This window comes from Apium graveolens, chromosome 9 (genome assembly GCF_009905375.1).
Source record: "Apium graveolens cultivar Ventura chromosome 9, ASM990537v1, whole genome shotgun sequence".
NCBI classification, from domain to species: domain Eukaryota; kingdom Viridiplantae; phylum Streptophyta; class Magnoliopsida; order Apiales; family Apiaceae; genus Apium; species Apium graveolens.
In genome coordinates this window covers 20,712,957-20,736,997 of record NC_133655.1, presented here as the reverse complement: position 1 = coordinate 20,736,997, position 24,041 = coordinate 20,712,957, and the positions used below count along the sequence as shown (strand labels likewise).

General features: G+C 33.5%; 4 protein-coding genes across 4 annotated transcripts; 1 reads left to right on the top strand and 3 right to left on the bottom strand.

Annotated features, from left to right (window-relative positions):
• The first annotated feature begins 2,143 nt into the window (after positions 1–2,143).
• On the top strand, positions 2,144–4,389 carry LOC141687069 (glucuronokinase 1-like). Its single transcript, XM_074492214.1, has 6 exons — positions 2,144–2,452; positions 2,573–2,722; positions 3,188–3,376; positions 3,459–3,575; positions 3,695–3,855; positions 4,033–4,389. The coding sequence occupies exons 1-6, from the start codon at positions 2,147–2,149 to the stop codon at positions 4,259–4,261; spliced, it is 1,152 nt and encodes a 383-aa protein (XP_074348315.1). The 5' UTR covers positions 2,144–2,146; the 3' UTR covers positions 4,262–4,389.
• A 1,206-nt stretch (positions 4,390–5,595) lies between these two features.
• Positions 5,596–7,439, bottom strand: LOC141684512 (GDSL esterase/lipase At5g14450-like). The gene is made up of 5 exons (XM_074489527.1): positions 7,183–7,439; positions 6,871–7,080; positions 6,553–6,725; positions 6,196–6,469; positions 5,596–6,101 (listed from the first exon to the last, which is right to left on the bottom strand). The coding sequence occupies exons 1-5, from the start codon at positions 7,412–7,414 to the stop codon at positions 5,845–5,847; spliced, it is 1,146 nt and encodes a 381-aa protein (XP_074345628.1). The 5' UTR covers positions 7,415–7,439; the 3' UTR covers positions 5,596–5,844.
• Positions 7,440–9,196: 1,757 nt separating this feature from the next.
• Positions 9,197–11,139, bottom strand: LOC141686910 (GDSL esterase/lipase At5g14450-like). Its single transcript, XM_074492009.1, has 5 exons — positions 10,888–11,139; positions 10,603–10,812; positions 10,295–10,467; positions 9,933–10,206; positions 9,197–9,535 (listed from the first exon to the last, which is right to left on the bottom strand). Exons 1-5 carry the CDS (start codon positions 11,117–11,119, stop codon positions 9,279–9,281), a joined length of 1,146 nt encoding a protein of 381 aa, XP_074348110.1. The 5' UTR covers positions 11,120–11,139; the 3' UTR covers positions 9,197–9,278.
• Positions 11,140–14,964: 3,825 nt separating this feature from the next.
• On the bottom strand, positions 14,965–16,662 carry LOC141682948 (GDSL esterase/lipase At5g14450-like). The gene is made up of 5 exons (XM_074487636.1): positions 16,379–16,662; positions 16,085–16,294; positions 15,833–16,005; positions 15,478–15,751; positions 14,965–15,344 (listed from the first exon to the last, which is right to left on the bottom strand). The coding sequence occupies exons 1-5, from the start codon at positions 16,629–16,631 to the stop codon at positions 15,088–15,090; spliced, it is 1,167 nt and encodes a 388-aa protein (XP_074343737.1). The 5' UTR covers positions 16,632–16,662; the 3' UTR covers positions 14,965–15,087.
• Positions 16,663–24,041: the final 7,379 nt, after the last annotated feature.

The window sequence follows — 24,041 nt, the reverse complement described above, 5'->3', positions numbered from 1 at the left end:
AAAGTCTGATATTCACTGAAGCAAGATTGAATATGCATACTTGATTCCTGCATTTAGATAGTTTTGACATCATCAATTGGAACTTGTCCATTTTCCATAATGAAAAAGTTGGGGGAGACTGTTAGGAGCAATTGATGATATCAAGGAGAAACTATCAGAAGTTCATATCAGAACTTATATCAATAGATGATGATGACATCGACGGATGTTGATATCGACGGATAAGGACATCAACGGATGTTGATAATCGACGGATAAGGATATCGACGGATGATGAAATCAGTATTTGTCACATCAGTTAATCTTCAAGAAGGAAAAGGAAACATGAACTCAAGGTGGTGAAAGACTTTATCTCATAAGCAATTGTATAGGTTTTCTTGTTGTTGATAGAATAGAATTCCTTATAAATTGTGTAGTTGTGCTCTATATAAAGCATATATTAGGTTCATGCTATAAGTATTGCGACATTGTTATATCTTTCGCATAACCTAGCAGCTCTCAAGTATATTTGTTCATCATTTCGAGAGAGTACGTTTGTAATAAGTTTTTATCAGTTAATATAAAAATTATTGATTCTGTTGAAGTTTTATCGAATTGATTGTATTAACTGTATTCACCCCCTCTAAAGTTGATTAAGGTCCTAACACCCCCTTACTAACAGTTAGGCTGAATACGAAGCACTTTTGGCCGGAACAGAGCTACCAAGAAGTCTAGCAGCCGAAAATGGGATGACTTGAAAATATGGAGTGAGTATTTCCCGTCTTGATGTGTTGTCGAAAATCAGAGAAACTTGAGAGGAGTGTTTTCTGGTATATATGATAAAATGAAATTGAAAAGACAACTACTGCTTATATAGGCGCCCAATAAATGTTCGGGTGCCAAAAAATTCGTCCACTGGCATTTTTGAAATCAACGGCTTAGATGGAAACATTTTAAATTTCACGGCCACGATGAAAACGAGGACATGAGGAGGGAAAATTGTTCACCACAACGACCAGGCGATTGTCGCGGGCCCAAAACATCGGTTGGAAGACGAAGCAGGACTTAGGGTTTCAACCCGAAGATGAGCCAAGCCTTATGTCAATCGACCGACCGATGGGCCTACTGAAAGACCGAGACATGTTAGCTATATGCCGCCCAATAGACGAAAGCCCAATAGCTGAAAGATCATTACGCTGAAGGCCCAATAGCTATAACCTAAGATTTGATTATAAATACCTAGGGAACGTAAGAAAAATAAGGACTCTCTATACATTCATATACTCTGCTTTCTTATATTCTCAAATCTACTTGAATCGAGATTACTGATTCTCACAACGAAGGTGAATTGGGGGGACAATCTCTCGCATTCTCTTCCTTTTCAGGTCAAGCCAAAGGACTTTTTAAGCGACCAAAGGGCGTTCTTTTCATTCGCAAAAATCTGGACGTAACACGTACATTTAATTATGGAAAGTAATTTTTAATTAAAGAATTACTTAATTGGAGAAATAAAATCACCTAACTTCAGTTAACGAACAAGCATAAATTATGGTTAGCCGGTGTTTACTGTTCGGATGTTTTAAAAAAAATGTATTTATATCCTGTTATCATGTCATGCATGGTTGGATGGGTTTGCTTAAGAGCCAAAACATGACGTGTTGAAAGAAATGCTGTAAGTTGTAGGTAATTGAGTCTATAACTTAACGGGCATAGTTCAGTTTCATTTTAAATGTTAGTTAACTTTTCTGCATCAGTAAAAATTATTATTATTATTATTTTTAAATAAAAATTCAAGTTAGATCTTTTTATTCAGAAAAAAAATTAAAAATTATTATTTTAACTATGAAATCATAATAATATATACAAAAAGGTCAAGTGATAATTAAAATGAAATAAAGAGAATACATGATAAATTTTTGATAAATAATATACATTAATACCTATCTGTATATACCCAGATGTGCGAATTGGAGATTTATAAAATTTTGCATGTAAGCTAAATTGTCAAATCACAAAGCAGGAAAAATGGTTATGTATTTTTAATGATACTAACGGATTTATGGATTCGTACCTGGTCAGTTAAAATATAAATTTGTAATTTATCGATCTTTTTTTTTTAAAAAAAATCAGCTGATTTAATAAATTATTTTTAAATGGGTCAAATTAGATGAATTTAGATATGTATAAAACCGCAGCAAGAGTGGGGGATAGTACAGGAGAAGGCTTAGAAGACAAACACAGACTCACTATGGGAGGGGAAGAGAAAGCGGAAAACGGGTCGGAAATAATCGAACACAAAGCATACGCTCGGGTGGGTTTACTGGGCAACCCATCGGATGTTTATTACGGCCGCACCATCTCCTTGGGCATTTCCAACTTTTGGGCTTCCGTTCGTTTACACCCCTCCGATCAACTCGTCATTGTTCCTCATCCTTTTCATGATCTTTTCCAATTCAATTCCCTTTCTCACCTGGTAACTCATTCTCCCCCCTCTTTACCAAGGTTATATAATTAAGCTAGTAATTGGAGGTTAATTCTTCTGATTATTTGTACTTGTGTGTAAGTTGTTTTTTTTTTGTTTTTTTTTTCACAGGTGAATCGGCTAAACAATGAAGGTTATTATGGAGGGGTACGATTGCTTATGGCAATTTGTAGAATTTTTAACAATTACTGCAAAGATAACCATATCGAACTTCATGATCGGAATTTCACTCTTTCGTACGATACTAATATTCCTCGTCAGGTAACCCCCAACTGTCTATTTACAATTATTCTGTCTATAGACTAAAGAGTTCTGCCAATTATGAATGTGGTCATTGTGTGCTGGCCAAAAATGAAATGATCTGCAGCAGAAATGTTTACTGATTGTTATAATTAAAATTAGCTTGGAATCAAAGTATTTTTTTTACTAAATTTAAGAACAAAATGAGGCTTCAAATAATTAAAATTTACTCATTTTTCCAGCTCATATGATGCTTAGGCCTAGGTTAGGACCTTACTGGTTCCGCCACACAGTTTGGCTTGAAGATTATAGCATGCCCTGTCAAGTGTCAAGGAAGGGAATTGAATCAAGAATTTTTTTTGTCACTTCTACTAAACAGATGTGTTATTTTATGTTATCTGCATTTTTTTGGTCCAAGTGGGAATACGGGGACAGTTGTCTTGTTTATCATTTATCATTAATATTGATTAATTTTTTATAACTCAGACCGGTCTATCAGGATCGAGTGCCATTGTATGTGCCGCCCTTAGCTGTCTTTTGGACTTTTACAAAGTTAAGCATATGATTAAGGTTGACATTAGACCAAATCTTATCCTCAATGCGGAGAAGGAACTTGGAATCATTGCTGGTCTACAGGATAGGGTGGCCCAGGTGTACGGGGGTGTCGTATTCATGGTATGTCATTTGAGAATACTTTTAGATGACATTTATGTAGGTTAGAAAACCTTTGACGGTATCTTTGTGATTTTTTCCAAAGGACTTCAATAAGAAATCCATGGATGAGTGGGGACATGGAGAATACACACCCATGGATGTTGGACTTCTTCCCCCACTTTATCTTATATATGCTGAAAATCCAAGCGACTCTGGCAAGGTTAGTGTCACACGATAACTCTTTGTCCATATATTCCTTTCCATACGGTCCTTGAAGAGTCACTTTATGTGCATATATATTAGTTTAGATATGTTCATACACAAACTTCATTGGTGCAGGTACACAGTACAGTTCGACAAAGGTGGCTAAATGGAGACGAGTTTATTAAAGCATCTATGGAGGAAGTTGCAAATATTGCTCTAGAAGGACGAGCAGCATTAACTCAAAAAGATAATGCCAAGCTCGCAAGTCTTATGAATCGTAATTTTGACCTACGGAGGTAATAGTCTTATATATTTGGGAAAGTACTACTCTTTTAGCTCTTTTACTTCCCATTTCTTCTTATTGTGCAAGGGTGTGTCATTTTTCAAAGACTGTTCGATTTGTCTTCCCTTGTGATTCTAAAACTTATCAACTTCTGTGTATAATTGACCTGGGAATTAATCGTATCACTTAGGAGCATGTTTGGAGATGATGCTCTTGGTGCGCTAAATATTGAGATGGTGGAAGTGGCTCGCCGTGTAGGGGCAGCATCAAAGTTTACCGGCAGTGGAGGTGCTGTAGTTGCGTTCTGCCCCGATGGACCTTCGCAAGCAAAGCTTCTGGAGGATGCTTGTCATAAAGCTGGTTTTGTTATTGAGCCTATTCAAGTTGCCCAGTCTCAGATTACTGGTTCCGATTCTTAAAATTGCCATTGAATTATATATCTGGGTGTGTCTTAATAGTTTACCTGCAGTTCTCCTTTTCTCCCAAATTTCTTTTGCAAGGACAAAGTGGTGCTAGATTTTTAACACTACAGTGCTTTCATTTTCCACACAGCATTTGGCCCATTTGGGGAGTACCTTTAAGTTATAAGTTAAAAATAGATATTCCAAACGAGCCCCAAAGAACTTTCATGAATGAACTATGTGTCTTGTTATACTGTTATAGACATTCCAAAAGCTTTCACACTGATGAAGATTCATATAATTGAACTATATGGCGTCTCTTATTATAGACATTTCAAAAGCTTTCACAGTGATGAAGATTCATATAATTGAACTATATGGCATCTCTTATTATTGACATTTCAAAAGTATTGACAGTTACGGGTCATTGACAGTTACGGAGATTCATATAAAGTTGCTTCTCGAATACACAATGTGATTTCAAGTAGAGTACTTGAGTTGAAGTTGCATGTCTTGTTAAATCTTTTTAATAATTTTGAATTAAAATTTGCAAATCTAATTAATAATTTTACTATAAATTTACTCATAATATAATCCCGTCAATATCAAGAGGGAGCTATTGTTGTTATTAGAAAAGCTGCATTCTCATCAAAATAAAACTTAAAAATACTTGGCAAAACTACGCTGTTAATAGATACCCTGTGTTGTATTGAACATTAACATAATTTTTATCATTAACTACAATTAAAAAAAATTATTTTAGATTTTGCTAAATGTTCTAAGGAAAATGCAAAAGTATATTATGTAATTGGTTAAATTAGACAGACATCTCATGTATTTACATCTAAAGCACCTATTAAAATTACTAATACGGTCACCGTCCATTTGGGACGTGTGATACTCATGTTTTAAGTCCCTAAATAATAAATATGTTTAAATAAATTAAATTTGTTTAAAAAACATAGTAGTACTAGTACATTTTCTGTTCTGAAACTTTGGACCATTTTGTAAATTAACATCTAAAGTCTAAACTAAACTGAGCAATTTATCATTTAATAGTGTCACATCAACCATGACACACTTGTCTTGGACTGCACAATTAATTGACATGGACATGAGACAGATAACTAAGATATGTTCTATGATAGAATCACACGTACTATTGTTAAGCCTGTTATTAGATCAGTAGTTTCTAAAGATCCAATAACTTCTTCTTAGTTGTCTCTCACAAGGTTACTCCAAGTCTCCAGCACAATCCGAAGAAGAAATTTGGTTTGTAACAAAAACAAAGTTCTAACAAAAAGCTTAAATTATTCTGTGGACTAAGCATGTAATAAAAAATGGAGGGGTGGTTAGAGCCAAACGATTGTTGCAACATACTGTACTACAATAATGTTCTACGATACATGTACAATAGGGTTTTTGGTGTGAATGCAGGAGGACCCATACCGCATAATAAATAACTAAGTTAATGCAACACAATGCATACCTAGCATAGATCCCCAAATTTATTGCTACAGTCTTCATGAAAGAAGGGGCGGTGTAATTTTCTATTCTTTGTTCCACACATGGCTATTTAATTAAATCAACAAAAGATATTGTCAGATGGTAATATATTGGTTACATGCTTGGCTAAGTGCAACTGGAGGATCCGAAAATGAACCGTTTACAATGTGATTAGCAATCCAGTGATTTGCAGCCTCAGTGTAGTGAACTGCATCCCAGCTAATGACTTTGGAAGGGTTTTTACAAGAATCAGCTGTAATTTCTGTACCATTTACAATTGCTTTGTTGCCACACCATATGTCAACACCATTTTTGTGATATCCACAACAATAGCTTAGTGCATCCCCAAATCCTGCAGGGGTAAGTCATTGCTTTCTTTACAAAACTTTTTACTTGTAAGCCAAGAAAAAAGCTAAAACATAAAGTTGCAATAAGACGATTATTACCTTGTTTCTTTGCGTCACTGATTAACTGATGCTTGGCAGCATACATGTCTACAAGTGTCAATGCTGCATGCGGAAGCTCAGTTCTTAGTTGGATTATTGTATCTTTAAGTTGCTTATTGAACGCTATGGCAATGTCATTCTGATCCTTTCGACAACCAAGTTCATCGAAGAATCCTGGCTTTGGATTTGGGTGATTTGTAGTTGCGATAGGCATACAACCAAAAGGGCCTGTGTTGTGAATCCAGAATGCTCTTGCCCCTTTTTCATACAGTTGCTGACAATTTACATGGTCACTTTTGTCAACACTTATAAACTAAGTTGCTATATTGTCTCTGTTGTAGCTAAGGAAATATTTACCTGAACAGCAGTGGCAAAGTCCTTCATTATGCTGGGAAAGGTGGCTACACATTGCTGATTGGTTAATGATCTAAAACAAACCCCGAGATCATTTTGTCCCATATCAATAACGTAGAGAGCCTTGGAGAAGTCATCTGGACTAGGGAGGTTGCTTCTGTCTGCTTTATTCTTGGCTGAAATCAAGCATACCATAAGTTTTACAAAATTTATTGTAGATAACTAGATAAGTCTATATATCTTTACAGCACTTGAGATAAGCTATGATATGGAATGAATATATATTGAGAGATTTTTTAAATATCGAAATTCATAAGCAACCTTGATTGAAAAAATATGTCGTTCTTCTCTTAAACTGATCAAACTGCTCCACCTGGACATCAAGTGGAAAGGGGCTTACTCCATTCTGGAACCATGATTCATTCACACGCCTTATAGTTGCGCCTCCTGTTGCAAAATTTGCACCATGCTCGAAATTTGCCTTGATAGAATTTAAGTAAGCACTCAAGTAAGGTATTCCCAGAGTCTCAGCTTCATGATCATAAAATTTTCAGATTGTTATAATACTGGAGAAATGAAAAAAATATACATATTAAAAATCGGACACTTATATTGAAAATTGGACACCCTTACCAATGAAGTCGATAATAAGCCTGCCATCGCTGCCTCTACCAGTAGGTATGCCAAAGTAAGTCTCCCCTGTGGGTGGACCTGCAGGATAAAAAGCAGCTGATATGCCACCGGTGTCGGAGTTTGAGTCACCAAAGTTGTATATTGCTGGTATTTCACAGTCTTGAGAATTTGGCGCCACACCCTTAACTTGCAAAAATAGTATAAATGCAAACAAAATTCTAAGGAGCAACATTTTTTTTTGAGGAAGCACACTTGCTTTTGTCATTTATATATTGTTGCCACACATCTATCAGCACCTAATCTATCAAGTAAATCTTTAAGATCTTATGATTAATTTTATTTATTGACTTGTACGATACATTTAACTAGATGTATAAGTGGTCTCGATCATCTGGCTAGCTTCTTATGTTCAAGATCAATTTTCAGTTAAGCTATAAATGATTTATTAAAAAATAATTATTACTAAGGCTCAATGAGTTCAGTGTTCACGTTTTATTTGTTTCTGTTGGCTTAACGTTGTACACTTGAATTGTGTGTAGATCTAAGCAAAGTTCTCTCCTTGCTTTCGGTTGCAAGCAACTAATTCGGTTGCTTAGCATCTGAATCTCCGAATCTGTGGACAAGTGAATATTGATAAATAAAGAAAAGTAAGTTATCTTCCTCCAAGAGTTATCGTTCTGGTGATATCCTTATGTGCTGATTTGCAGTAGGAATGAGTGACATCTCGCCTCCAGAGTAAAAAATATTTAAATACGCGCATACAGTCTGTCTTCACGGAGGCTATAACCACTAATCATCGATTACAATGATTAAAGTGGTATCCGCAAGGCGCTAAACAAAGCTGGCTTAGTTTTGTTAGCTGATATAATTATCTGATTGCTCAACTTTTAACAGACTGCTTAAAACCTGATTTTTTATGCGAAAAATCCAAAGTCTCAGGATAAATTAATGTGGAAGTAAGTCTTAGGGTGATATATTATGCATTACCACCATCCCGCTTTTAGTTGAGAACAGTATTGTGAGATGCTAACACCTGCAACTTTGTTTATTCGCACTAATATAAGTTTGATTATGCACTTCAAGACAGATATTTGAATGCAAATTATTCTGACTTAGTACGATATTTCTTTTGTGCACGGGTGAATTAGCTAAAAGTTTGAGATTATTAACGAGGCTTACGACTGCTTATGACCTAGGAAGGACTGACACTGATACGGCGACACGGGATAAGGGACACGGGACCGGGATTCGACAATTATCAAACTGTCCTGGATACGGGACACGGCAAAAAAAAAGTAAAAAAATATAAAAAAATATAAGATTTTTATATGTCAAATATTGAACTTTATTTATAATAATAATAGAGTTTCTTTCATAATAACCGATAAACTATTGTAAGAGCTATTCTACATTTTCATTCAAATAATCATCTTGTATTTTATCGGATAGAAAGGTGAAGAGGGATGTTATAAAAGATAGAGAGACGTGAAATTAGGGTCAATATAAGATGATTTGAGCTTTTTTAAGATTATTTTGGGCTTTTTTTATATGGACCGAGTCGGTGGGCCGTGTCGATGCGTGTCGAACCCGTGTCGGTCGTGTGTCGGTCGCCTTTTTCTGTCGACTCGGACACGTACTCAACCGTGTCAGTGCCGAGTCGCCGTGTCGGCCATGTCCGACACGCATACAGCAACCTTTTTGGAGTGTCGATGCTTCCTAGCTCATGACAGTTTTTTAGGTTTATAATAACATATGCAAAGATAACCAGATTGATCTTAGTACAAGAAACTTCACTGAATCACTCTTTTATGGATACTAATACTCGTCGTCAGGTAAGCCTCACAGTCTACACAGAAATACTTATTCTATATAAACCAGATTATACTGTGTAAACAAGTCATGGTGGGCAACACATGAAAGTGTTGGCATGACAAGGAAAGAATGGGAACGAAATTAAGAAGGGAACGAAATCAAGAACTAGCTTCTTTGTCATCAATATTAACAAGATGTGCTTATTAGAACAAAATAAGTGGCAGTTCTTTTCTATATTCCTTGAAACATATGGCTATTAAGTTATATTATAGTATAAGATAGTATCAGATGGTATAACTTTTTCTACATGCTTGGCTGACAGCAACAGGCGGATCCGAAAATGATCCGTTCACAATGTGATTAGCAATCCAATAATTTGCAGCCTCAGTGTAGTGAACTGCATCCCAGCTAATGAATTTTGAAGGGTTTGGGCAAGATATGGCACTTATTTCTGTACCATTTACAATTGCTTTGTTGCCACACCATATGTCAACACCATTTTTGTGATATCCACAACAATAGCTTAGTGCATCCTCAAATCCTGCAAAGCAAACCAATTGCTTCCTTATACTAGTTTTTGCTTATAAGCTAAGATGAACACAGCCAAAACTATTATACATAATCATTTGACAGCATGAAGGTAAAAACAAGTTTAATTTTAAACTAGCATTAACGAAAAAGTTTAAAATGAAGTTATTATTATCTCAATTAAAAAAAAAGTGAGTTATTATAAATTTTCCGGGAAGAAGATCCAGTAACTGTTATTGTGTTAAGCCCTGAAAGAGGTTTATCTGTTAAAAGAAACAAACTAGAAAGCATAATGTTCACTACTTAACTGCCCCTCTTATTGGTACAGTTTCTTGCAACTAGCATAACTTTGCACAGTATATAAATTGCATAAAATAATTTAATAACACATGGTGAAATAAGACAGATACCTTGATTCTTTGCGTCACTGATTAACTGATGCTTGGCAGCAAACATGTCTACATGTGTCAATGCAGCATACGGAAGCTCAGTTCTTAGTTGGATGATTTTATCTTTTAGTTGCGTATTGAATTCTATGGCAATGTCATTCTGATCTTTTCGACAACCAAGTTCATCAAAATATCCTGGCTCTGGATTGGGGTGATTTGTAGTGGCAATAGGCAAACAGCCAAAAGGGCCTGTGTTGTGAATCCAGAATGCTCTTGCACCATTATTATATAGTTGCTGAAAAGTTTTCATATATCCATTTTGTTACCATTTATATATCAAGAATGTGGTTATTGTGTATATGTGTGGCTAAGGAAGAACTTACATTGACTGCTGTAGCAAAGTCCCTCATTATGTCTGGAAAGGTGGCTATACATTGGGGATTGGTTAACGATCTAAAACAAGCCCCGAGATCATTTTGTCCAATATCAATAATGTAGAGAGCGTTGGAGAAGTCATCTGGATTAGGGAGATTGCTTCTATCTGATTCATTCTTGGCTGAAAATTAAAAATGGCATAAAGTCTTATTAAATTTAATAAAGATAAGTATATTACTAGCACTTCAGATAATGCTAGTGTAGATATGCAATAAATGTAGATAAGATATTGTAAATATTGAAATTTTGAACAAACCTTGATTGTAGAAGTAAGTTGTTCTTGACTTAAATTGATCAAACTGTTCGACCTGGACATCGAGTGAAAATGGGCTTACTCCATTCTGGAACCACGACTCATTTTGACGCCTGATGGTGGCGCCTCCTGTTGCGAAATTTGCACCATACTTGAAATTTGCGTTGATAGAATTTAGGTAGGCACTCAAGTAAGGTAGCCCCAATCTGTCAGCTTCATAATCACAAATATTTTTTCAGACTGTAAAAAAATTGACAAAATATATATTTGAGAATATGATAATCTTACCGATGAAGTCTATGATAAGGCGGCCATCACTGGCTCTGCCGGTAGGTATGCCAAAGTATGTCTCTCCTGTGGGTGGACCAGCCGGATAGAGAGCAGCTGAAATGCCACCAGTGTCTGAGTTTGAGTCACCAAAGTTGTATATGGCTGGTATATTACAGTCTTGAGAAATTTTTACCACACACTTTACTCGCACAATTAGTATAAACACAAGCAAAATTCTGAAGAACAACATTTTGGTTGAGGATTGAGGAAACTCACATGCTTCTGTCATTTATATATCGTAGCCACAGCCCACACAGCTAGGTAGCAGTACCTAAGTTAACTGGTATATCTTTAAGATTTAAACAATTATGCTAATTTTAGGATTCTATGAAAAATTTGATCAGATTTGTGGTCTCGTTTAGCTAGTTTAACCACGTGATCATGTCATTTTCTGAATAGGTATAAGTAAAATACTTAAATTAAGTAATAATTATGTTCACTACATTCGGACTTCCTGCTACTTTTGTTTCCGTTGGCATGACAGTGTACCCTTAGTTGTCGTGGACGTAAGCAATAATCTCTTTTTGCTTTCTGTTGCATAGCAGCTAAAATTTCATAATCAGTGGACTGAGCAAATATCGATAACTACATAGTATTTGACAGGCAACAGCTATATAATAATAATTCTTAAGGCATGTTGGATTATCTGTTTTAATCTTTTTTCTATATTTTAACCGAGTACAATGTAAAACTGATTTTATTAGCCAGTTCAGTAATTAACCATTGTAAAACTGGTTTTCTTAGCCAGTTCAGTAATTAACTGCCCTGAATAAGAAATCAAGAAAAGTAAAACATTCTTTATTAAGAGTTAACGTTCTGGTATTTTCCTTATGTGCTGATTTGCTGTAGAGAATGAGTGACATCTGACCTCCATAATATTACGCAAACACTCTGTGATTGAAGTTAAAGCATCATATATTACCGATACTAAAGAGGCATCCACTAGACATAAGCTCAGGTTTTTTGGGTTTTACTGATATAGTTATCTGATTGCTCAAGATAACAGATTCCTCTGAAAACCTGTTTATTCTTCAGCAAATGGCTTGTCTTGAGAGAAGTTGAGATAATTTTGATTGTGAAAAAGATGTAAACCTTTTCACAAGAGAAAACTTTATTGTTTTATAAAATACAACATGAAACAATTTAACTATGTCATCTACTTATAAGAGCAATTCCTCCGACTCCAACATGTATATGGCGCATGAATGCTAACTGATATCTCCTTAAACAAAGTATGGCCTGTTGAGGTGAAAGTTGTTGGCCTGTTATGTGCAAACAACTTAAGAATTTTAACAATTGCATTGTATTTATTTGCATCAATAATGCAGCATAATAGCAATGTATTTGAATATATAGCTACCTACCAACAGTAATTTGCAAAAGGTTGCAGGATAAAAACATAATTAGCTATTACAATCATAACCTAGAATTTGTTTAAAGTTTGATTGAGGTGATTTTACTAGCCTACTTGAAAGAAGGCACTATGGGAATTTCAACAATTTCTCTTTATGATGATACTTTGGAGTGCCATGACAAAAGATGCATTTCAATAAGAACATATGGATACCTGAACCTAAAATTACAAATACTGTATAATATATTATATTAATTCAATAAAAATGAAGAAAAGAAATGGACTGTTATGGAAAATTGACATAAAAAAGTGTATACTAGCTATCTCATATTCTGTAACATTTTATCAATATGGTCCTGAGTGAAAATTGAAAAATGATAAATATCATTTCTCACCTAATTAAAGATATTAGCTTATTCTGGTTCAGTTCTCAGCTTCACTTGTATGAGTGCTTATAAATTTCCAGCTTAGGGATTTCTGTCCAAGATTATATATGTTGGGATAAAAACAATGGTAAACAGACATATATTTCTTCACAAAAACAATGATATGGTTAGAAAAGTGGGGAGAGAGACAGCTAGTATTTCTGGCTTTAGAGAATAACTTCTGATATCCATTTGAAGTATACTTGAACATAAAAAGTTAAAAGTAACAGCATAATTACATGTTTCTATTACTAATGAAAAATCCAGCCATACTTGAAAAAACACTTTTTTCCTCAAAAGGAGCCTCATTGACAGTGCACTGAATATCAATATTATCTTAAGTTATAACTTGTTATATTTCTAAACTATGCAACTTGCAAGAATGTAAAAAAGGTACTATGAAAAAAGTCCATTGATGTGAATGGATATATTTCAACAACTATGACAATTGCTAATTAATTTGATTGCTGAAACTACCATACAACCGACTAAGCAGTCACATTTGTTGATGACAAAATAAAGTTACTGGATTACTTAGCAAAATAAAAAAAATGTCGTTGAAATCTGTGTGTCGAGAAAAAAACAATAATGATATGATCCGAGATCCATTAGTTTGAGGCGTCAGTATAGCGTTCCCTGTCCTAGTTAATGACGGTCAAGAGATTCTATTTACTCCATTTTATGCCATTTAAAAGCATACTGCTCAGTTCTATTTACTGTTTTTATGCCAATTCAGCCATAACTCACAAGAGATCTTGAATGCATCCTCAGAAACTGGAAGTAAGATCACAATATGAACAAATTTCATTATCCAGGAAATGCCTTTGCCTAATGATTTCTATAAACTTGAGCCTGACTGGGTTAACATTTCGACAGAATTCCAAGAGAATAAACTTTAAAATATAAATTATTGCTCACCTACAAGTCCTTACTTATTGCTGATCAACTTATATTCTGCACTGTTACTTAAATACAAGTAAATACACATTAAGGAAGCTCTTCAAGATGTTCCTTGAACTCTACCGATATATAATTCTGATTGTTTTTTGACACATGCATGTTCAACAAGATATCCTGCTTCTGTGGCTGCAGGTAAACCACCACTAGTTGTGATACAGCCACTTTCTTATATAATTTCTCTTCAAGAAAACATGACTACTTTTATTGTCATCATCTGCATCGATGATGAACCAGCGTTTGGACTATAATGGATTTAAACTTAACGAAAAATAAGGTATATGATGGATATACTTGGACATCTTCAGCAAACTGATCCATAATGTCAGAAAGTGGCTCGAGTTTGCTAAATTTTATTTTTCTAAGACAAGCACTGAGATCATTTTGATTTTTGACCAAAATCTAACATTCAAAGAACCTTAATGAAAGCTTCAAGTTAGGTAATATTCTTTGTTTATTAATAATCCTGAATTTTTAAATTTTACACGATTAAAGAAGTGCAACAACATATCTACAATGATATTATCATCTATTTCTGTGGGAAAAGTAAATTATAAAAAAATTAATCTGGATAGAATCAATAATTTAATAAGAGAATGACACATAAGTTTGGATGATACACATGTATTTTGTTTTAGTAGTAGGTATGATATGATGAGAAAAAAAACTAAAAGATAATGTGAACATTGCAGTTTTGGAGATCTCATCTTGTTGCTGAAATCCTTGTCCCTTCAGTTTTTCGGAGGAGGCTTATGCTTGATCCTTTTTTTGGTATCAACTATCAAAGACAAGAATACCTTATCATCCTAACTATGATATTACTTGTCATAAATCACCTCCAAAAATGTAAAACAACTTTCCATAATCCAGTTTAATTATCTTGCACATTGTTTATAAGTTGAATGTTGTTCCTAGACTACAAGCAGCACTTGGTCCATGCGTGTTCCTATGAAATGCATTTCTCGTCAAATTTCTGGATTCCTCTCTGCCAAAACAGTTGGCCAATTTATGCAGTTGGTAGACATATTCAAAGAAAAACAACTTTAACCAAGTGACTCCCGCTGCTACTTATAAATAGCTGATAATAAAATTCTCATGTTTGATACGTATTATAACATCATCAAGCCACCAGCTTAATGTAAGACATCCTTAAAATCTGCAATAGTATTTTAAGAAAAAGAGTTGGACTTCTCTGCTCAACCTAAGTCTGATCCAAAGCAAGTACTATAAGCAGTATTTTCAAAGTTCTTGTTTATTTATATCGTATATGGCAGTAGCATGTTCTACAATTACAGATGCAGAGCTACATAAGTAGTAGGATCACATTTTTTCACGCCTAATATAAATTTTGGAATTTTTATTTTATTTTATTTTTTCGGGGGAGGGGGGCTTGGACAGACAAAAGTACACATATGTTGAGGATTACACGGGGGCATGTCTATGACAGGCTTGGGATAATGGAATTGGTGGATCAGACATGGATCCACTGAGTATTTGGTTAGCAATCCAATGATTTGCAGACTGAGTGTAGTGCATTCCGTCCCAGCTAACGTGCGCTGAAGGCGCTGCACAAGCACCCCCAAAAACTTCAGTCCCATTGATAATTGTCCTCTGCCCACACCACACATGAACATTCCCTTCATGGCGCCCACAGCAAATCTTTAGTGGATTCATGAATCCTGTTAAGAATATTTTTGTTAAGTAGTTGAACTGACCTGGATTCATAATAACTAAAATTCTTTGTGTGCCTATCATGAGTCTCATTTTGTACTTGATAGTTGATACAACATTTTTACATGGAAAACTGTCTACCTTGAGCCTTTGTGCTGCTTATTAAGTTGTACTTAGCAGTATAGACGTCGACGTAAGTTATTGCAGCAAGTGGAAGCTCTGCCCTTAACTTAATTACTCTATCCTTGAGTTGCCTGTTGAACTCTATAGCCATGTCATTATGACCTCTGACACAGCCAAACTGATCAAGAAAACCAGGCTTTGGATTTCGAATAAATAAACTGTGCACAGGTAAGCAACCAATTGGACCTGTGTTATGTATCCAGAATGTTCTGGCTCCGCGGTGATACAGATGCTGCCAAGAACACTAAATATTAGAATAGATTATATTTCATTAAAATCGCCTCAATGAAAGGAACAAAACGCATAAACTTACTGTAACTGCTGTTGCAAGCTGATTTACTATATCCGGTAATGCTGTTCGTAGCTGTTGAGCACCAAGCTTTCTCAGACCATGAGTTATGTCATCTTGGCCAATATCGAATGTGTAAAGTGCCCTCGAGAAGTCACTAGGCCTCGGTAACCCTTTTCTACTGGATTCTGTTTTAGCTGAAGTATCATAAAGATATATTTATTTTACAGCTCATTGCTCAAACAAAATTTATTTTGCATGCGGAGTACTACTGACCTTGGTTGTACAGGTCGTTGCTTCGCAGTTGGAATTGGTCGAAGTGCACAGTCTGGATGTCAAGTGAGAATGGACTTATGCCGTTTTCAAATATGGTTTCGTCCTGCCTCCTTATGGTTGATCCTCCTGTTGCAAAATTTGCACCATGGCGAAAATTTGCAGCAAGTGAATCCAGGTATGCACTCAAGTATGGTAGTCCCAAGTTTTCAGCTGCAACAAAACCAAATTTACTCGATCAAAATTGATTAGTGACACTACTATTAATAAACAAGGTCCGCGAATGCAGTTACTAACCGATGAAGTCTACAATCAGACGTCCATCGCCAACGCGACCAGCAGGTTTATGGAAGAAATCCTGACCATTTGGGGCTGGAATTGGCAGAAAAGCTGCAGAAATTCCACCAGTATCCGAATTCGAGTCACCGAAGTTGTATATTGTAGGAAAGGCACAAGGATTCGAACTCTTTCCTGTCTGTTGACTTGCAAGTGCAACACTAGCACCCAGTGCAAGTACTATGAAAAGTTTACTCAACACAAGTGAGTCCATTTTGTGAGGAATGAATAGTAACTATGGTTTAGTTAATTATCCCAAGATGACTATTTATACACTAGACATGCAACAAAAAGATAAGCAGGATTATTAATTGTGTGCACGAGACTCATGAGGCGCCAGTGTAAATCCAAATTTATAAAATTCGGCTACATGTTCTTTTTTGCTGCAGTGCTGGAGAGATTCCGGAGGGACAAAAAGTTTTATTGTCTTTTTTGGTTTTTGTTAGATGTTAGCCGTACATGAACACAGATTGTCGACGAAGCAAGGTTGTTTTGGAAAATTTTAGAAATACGTATGTAATAATGAATGTAAAGTGAATTTTATTGAGTGAAAACAGCCCAACAGCTGGGATGCCAAACACTTTTCGGCCCATAGTAATCATTGAACTCTTAACACTTTTCGGCCCATAGTAATCATTGAACCTTTGATATATATAAGAGAATTCCGATAAATAAATATTTGATAAACAATTAATTTTATCAAATTAATTCTTAGTTCCATTCCTTATACAACAAAAACAGTGTATATTTTATCGAGAAAAAATGTTTCTAAGTACATATTTAGGGGACTAACCTGAGTACATAATATATTTTTAACAATATACTTGTAATTTTTTAAATTAATTTTATGATTACAATAATAGCCTCTTATATTAACATTAGCAAATGTTTTGTACTCAACCAAGTTATATGAGTACTTTGGAGCAATTGATGATTAATACTCCCTCCGTCTCTTTCATTTATTTACATTGGAGTTGGACACGGAGATTAAGAAAAATGATAAAATAATTGAGTAAAGTCAAAAAATGAGTAAAATAGTGGGATCGATTAATATTATATGTATAAAGTGAGTATAGTGGAGAGAAATAACATATGTAGTTACTTTCTATATTATAAAAAATTTAAAATTTTAAAATTTTTTGAAATGTAAACAATTGAAAAGAATATCCAAAAAAAAAGTATAAACAAATAAGAGGGACGGAGGGAATACTTAGGTCAATCTCTATTTTACCCTCACAATATTATTATGATAATAATATTATATTCAATAAGATGACCGATTATTTACTTAATCTCTTATATATATATAATAGAAGAACAAGATGATAATATTCCAATGATTAAAAAGTCTCGTTGAAAAGACTAAACTATCCCTATTTTTATTATTTATATTAATATATGTTTTCTAGGAATTGAACTCCGGATATTTCATTCATATATACAATCTCATACCACTACACCAAATTGTCACATATACTTTTTATCGTACACATAATATGTAAATGTGCTAAATGAATATTTTATTTAAATTTAAAGATAGTTACTTGAATTCCGCAAAAAAAAAATAATTACTTAAAAATTTGTATAGTTAATTTTAAAGAATTGAATTTCAAATATAAAATTAGGCATAATAGATAAATGGATTATTATTTTTTCATTAATCATTACTTAGTTTGAAAATATATTTCATATATTTTTAACATATTTTTTATTATAAAAAGTAATTAAAATGTACATATATAATTTTTAAAGAAGATATTTAAAATATAATTGCTTATATATATAATCTATATTGGTATTACATATTTAGATAAATTTGAATTGTAATGAGTCAATGCATTTTAATTTATTTCAAATTTGAATTCAGAACTTGGCTCATTGTTCAAAAAATACTCGAAATTTGATTACATGACCCGTCCAAAAATCATCGTCACATCCTACATTTAGTAAATTTATTTTACAAGCTCGGCGAGAATATCTTACCAATAATGTAATTTTTTTTAATATCTTATGTTAAGATTAATTAATGTGTTTGAGGTATTTATAGGGTCAAATCAATTGGTTATTTATAATAAAATTACTAACTTCATTGGTAGTGCATTATTGTTTTTGGGATTTGTCCCAATTTTAAAAATATTCAAAATTTGATATGAGATCTCACGAGATTTATTAAAACTACGATGATATATTAAATCGATTTATTTTTCATTTTTCACTTTAAAAAAACTAACTTTTTAAAAAGAATTCTTTTAGATAAACAATATTCATTGATCAAGATAATATTGTACAAATATTTTGAATTATTTTAATACTTTGAATTATTCAAATAAAAGTTATATTTATACTATATTGTAGCATTTGATCTAATGCATTTTATACTATTTAAAGACAAAATATATATTGTTCAATAATCTGAAGGAATTAACGAGTTCAACTGATATTTATAAAATTTTATCGAATTGAAAAATATTTAATTTTAAGAGAATATTATACAATGTTATAAAATTATTATATGTAGAAATATTAGAGTCGTAGTGAAAAAAACTTAAAAAACGGTTTATATAACGATATAATTACAATTTTTCCTTCGAATTCTTGAAAAAAATCATGAATGTCAATAATAAGTCTTTATTTATATAATTTATTTTTATGTCACAACCATGATTGATACTCGATTGCCTAAAAATAGATATGAATTATTTGTCAGTGATAATGTGAATACCATATATAAATTATTGTCATTTATTTATTACATAATTTTAATTTTTTAATAATTATAAATGCATATTATTTAAGTAATCAATTGCCCTACTAGATGTTAATAATGATTATACATGTACATAAATCAGATATTTAACATATAAATAATTGAAACTATCATAATTTACTAAGAAATATAATATACGATAATTTACATGTTGACACACACATAACTTAATTTTACTTTGTTAACAGTAGTATAAATAAAAAATTAACATTTTTTCCATACATACATACTTTGAATTTCAGAAACTAACATTTTTTTATTAAAATCAACTTTTATATTAATAGTAGTGTAAATTTTACATATCATTGCAAGTCATTCTGACTTAAGTTATGCAATTTTTTTTTTAATTTAAGTAAATTAATTGTAAGTTAGTAATGAACTCAGTAATAATATAGACCTATACATATAGTTTATTAAAATAAAATTCAAATTTTTTGGTCAACTCTGTATTCATATATGTTAATTTTTAGTTTTTTCTTTGTAAACATACTAACAGCATTCTACGAACTAGGAATTTTGGTCCGCGCTACGCACGCTTATTATCTGACACTTTGAAAACTTAAAAACTAAATAATCACTCTTCTAATTAATTTGTCAAAAAACAAATAATATATAGACGCACCGTATTCCTTCTTATAAATGTAAGGAATCACAACACCGTATTCTGAAATGATTATCCTTTTAATTATATTAACGAACAATTAAAAAACAAATAGATGGACCAAAAAAATATTATCGTTATATGCAAGGAATTACCTGGTAAACACTTGAATATTAATGAAAGGATTTTGTTCTCCAAAAAATTTTAAGCATTAAACAAAATATGTACTTTAAATTTTTAATGGTTACATGTGTTCTTATGGATCATAAGAAGATGCCTCGGTAATAATTGGAAAACTTTGTTCAGTGGTGTAGTATAATATATACAGTACCTCATTTATTTTGCATAATTATAGGTACTCGCAAAAATGTTGCATCTCTACCTCATTTATTTTGCATAATTGGTATAGGTACTCGCAAAGCCATAACAATTTGATATAATCTCTTTACTATGCAGAGTGTGATGGTCAGTGGTCATTTTGTAAATGTCTGATAGTGCCTAAGATGTCCAATGATGCAAAAGAACATGTGTGTGTTGGTAAAGGGAAAATATAATTTTCACAAATTTGTAGGTTTGTGAAAAATATAATTTTCACAAATTTGTAAGTTTTCTCAACTTAATTATGTAATATATATTACTCGATGGCGCCTTATACGACCAAACATAAAATAACATATCTAAAGTTCTTTTAGAGCATTTAAAAATACTCTTAATAAAATATGATCAGACCAATTTATAACTAACCAAATTCATTCAGGTTGACTCTCAATAGCACTCAACTATTAAGCTAGTGTATATCATACAACACTACATTGTAAAACTTGCAAGAACTTGTTAAGACCATTTATGTTTGATAATAACACTGTTTAATAAACTAATCAATAAATGGAGTTTCAGAATTTAAGTAAAAGATTCAATAACAAATACAATACTTAAACGAACCTCTGAACATTGTTCTAAATGCCAAAGTAGAAAAATGGCTAAGAAATTTCTAACCAACTAATTTCAAGTGTTATAAAACATTAAAGAAAATGTAAAAACTAAGAAAATCTGAGTAGTCGTGACACTATCTTTGTAAACTATAAGAGGGCACCCCAAATACATTGTTCTTGGGAATCGACCTTAACGTTGTGGATATGTTGTGAACTTGATGATTTCATTAACAAAACACCTTAGTAGATTTTACTTAGTGAAAAATTATAGCACTCGACGGATAAGGAATATAGTCCCGACGGATGACTCAATATAGTCCCGACGGATGATGATTTAGTATCCATCGAGTGAGTAGCTTGTGTAATAATGAGTCTGTAGCACATTTTTGCATACACCTTGTTTAGATTCTATAGTAGCACTCAAGTTATGTTGACTTTAATTAGATATGCAGAATAGGTTGATTAATTGTACATAGATGATGTCTTGTAATTCTGCATAAATGAAATGAAGTCAAGTGCCAGATAGCTACCCGACGGATAAACAACAATGTCACTCGACGGATGATCAACAAGGCAACCCGACGGATTATCATGTACTCGACGGATAATCAATTCAAACACCTGTTGACAGTGACAACACAGTCACATGCGTCGAGTGTATGCAAAAGGAATGTGGAAGCCTATTCAACTGGGTTTTAGAGAACAAAGAAGCATTGTCATTTCCATGATATTATAAAGATATTCAAAGATGCTGGAATAGAGTAATGAAGCATCATAGTATTAGACTTGATAGGTTTTGTTTTATTATCTTGTCTTATTACTTTGTAATCTTGGTGATATATAAACCAAGAAGTACCAAATAGAACAACAAGAACAAGACTAAGAATATTATCTTAGAGAAATAATTGTAAGTTGCATCCTTAGCATTTCTCTGTAAACTTAGTTGTTCATATTTGTAAGCAGCTGTGAGCTAATCTTGCTACACAGAGTTCTCTTGATATAATATATATCTCTGGTGGATACATTCAAATCCACCATAAAGTTTTTAAAGACTTGTGTTTTTAATTACTTGTGTTTTGATTTTACTAACTTCTTATTCCGCACTTTGCAAATCAAACACTTATATATTATTAAGATAGAACATTTTATATTTATTCTTTAGAAAGAAAAAGGTTCAAGAATTCCATTCAACCCCCATTCTGTAATTCTTGTTGCATTGTGAGGGACTAACAATTGGTATCTAAGCAAGCTCTTGAAGAAAAAAGAGTTTAAAGATCACAACAAACAGCAAGATGAACAAGAAGGATGTAGGAGTCAAGATTCCTTTTCTGAACAAAGATAATTACCATCACTGGAAGGTAAAAATGCATCTTCACTTACTTTCTCAAGATGAGGCTTATGCAGATTGCATAGAGAGAGGCCCTCATGTACCAATGAGAGCTGCAACTGGAAATGAGCCATCAGTTCCCAAGCCAAGGAATGAATGGTCAGATCCTGATATTGAACAAGTCAGGAAGGATAAGAAGGCCATGAATATTATGTTCAATGGAGTTGATGGTGACATGTTTGACAACATCATCAATTGTAAAACTGCCAAGGAAGTTTGGGATACAATACAGATTATCTGTGATGGCACGGAACAAGTCAGGGAAAATAAGATGCAGCTGCTAATTTCGCAATATGAGCACTTTCATAGTGAAGATAGTGAGTCTCTCACTGACATTTTTAGTAGATTTCAAAAACTGCTAAATGCTCTGAAGTTGCATGGAAGGGTCTATCAGACAAAAGACTCCAATCTTAAGTTCCTTAGATCTCTTCCAAAGGAATGGAAACCTATGACAGTCTCATTGAGAAACTTTCAAGATTACAAGAAGTTTACTTTGGAGAGACTGTATGGCATCCGGAAAACTTATGAGCTTGAAATAGAGCAATATGAGAGGATGGAGAGAGGAAAGAAGAAAGGAGGATCCATTGCACTAGTTGCTGAGTTAGAGAAAGAGAAGGAGATGAAGATGGAAGCTGTTGAATCAACTTCAAAGCTGTTGAATCAACTTCAAAGGTTTGTGAAAACAAGGGCAAGGGGCTGGTAGCAGAAAATGAAGATTCTTTGAGCCAAGATGATATGGAGGATATTGATGAACATCTTGCATTTCTTTCCAAAAGATTTGCCAAGATCAAGTTCAAGAAGAACTTTGGAGAAGTTAAGCCAAATAGAAACATGGTGTATAAATCAAAATTCAAATGTTTCAAATGTGGCTTAGCAGGGCACTTTGCCAGTGAGTGTAGAAAGTCAAATTCCACCAAAAAGAAGTTTGAGCCTGTGGATTATAAACAGAAATACTTTGAGTTGCTCAAACAAAAGGAAAGGGCTTTCATTACACAAGAAAATGACTGGGCAACAGATGGTCTGGATGAGGATGAGGATGTCAGCTATGTCAATCTAGCCCTAATGGCCAAGTCTGATGAAACAGAGACAAGTTCTTGAAGTAATCAGGTAATCACCACTAACCTTGCATATTTATCTAAAGCTGAGTGTAATGATGCAATAAATGACATGTCTACAGAATTATATCATTTGCGTGTTACACTTAAGTCTCTTACTAAGGAAAATGCTAAAATTAAAGAAAACAATTTGTTTTTAAGTGAGAGGAATAATGTGCTAGAGTCTCAGTTCATTGAATTTGAAAAATTGAGAATTGAGTGTAGAATTGCTAGAGATGAATTAACTGATTTCTTGAAGAAAGAAGAGATCTTGAAGAAGCAGCTTGAACGAGAACATGAGGTGATTAAGGCATGGAAAACATCTAGAGATGTTCATGCTCAAATCACCAAAGTTCAAGGTATTGAGTCCTTTTGTGATGAAGCCTGGAAGAAGAATAAGGAGAAGCTGGAATCCAATTTGATTGAAGGATTGCTAACAGATGTAGACTCGACGGATGATGAGGGTCATCCGTCGGATAACAAAAAGGGTTATCCGTCGAGTGATATAAATCCTCATCCGTCGACTGTGAGCAAACCTGTGAGTAAAGCCAAACTTGCCAAGTTAAATGAGAAATATGGATCAGTTTCCAAGAATTTTGTTCCAGGAGAATCCAGTCAAGTGAAGAAGGAGAAAAAGGCTAATGTTGGTCATATGACTGTCAAGCAATTGAGTGACAGACTGGAAAAGATTGAGGTTAAAACATAGGCTAAAAAGAAAAATAATAGAAATGGTAAAGTAGGAATTAACAAGCATAACAACTACACACCTGATAAATATGCTCCTAGAAAAATCTGTGTCAAGAGTGGTAGTGTAAATCATTTGTCTGTTAATTGCAAAACTGC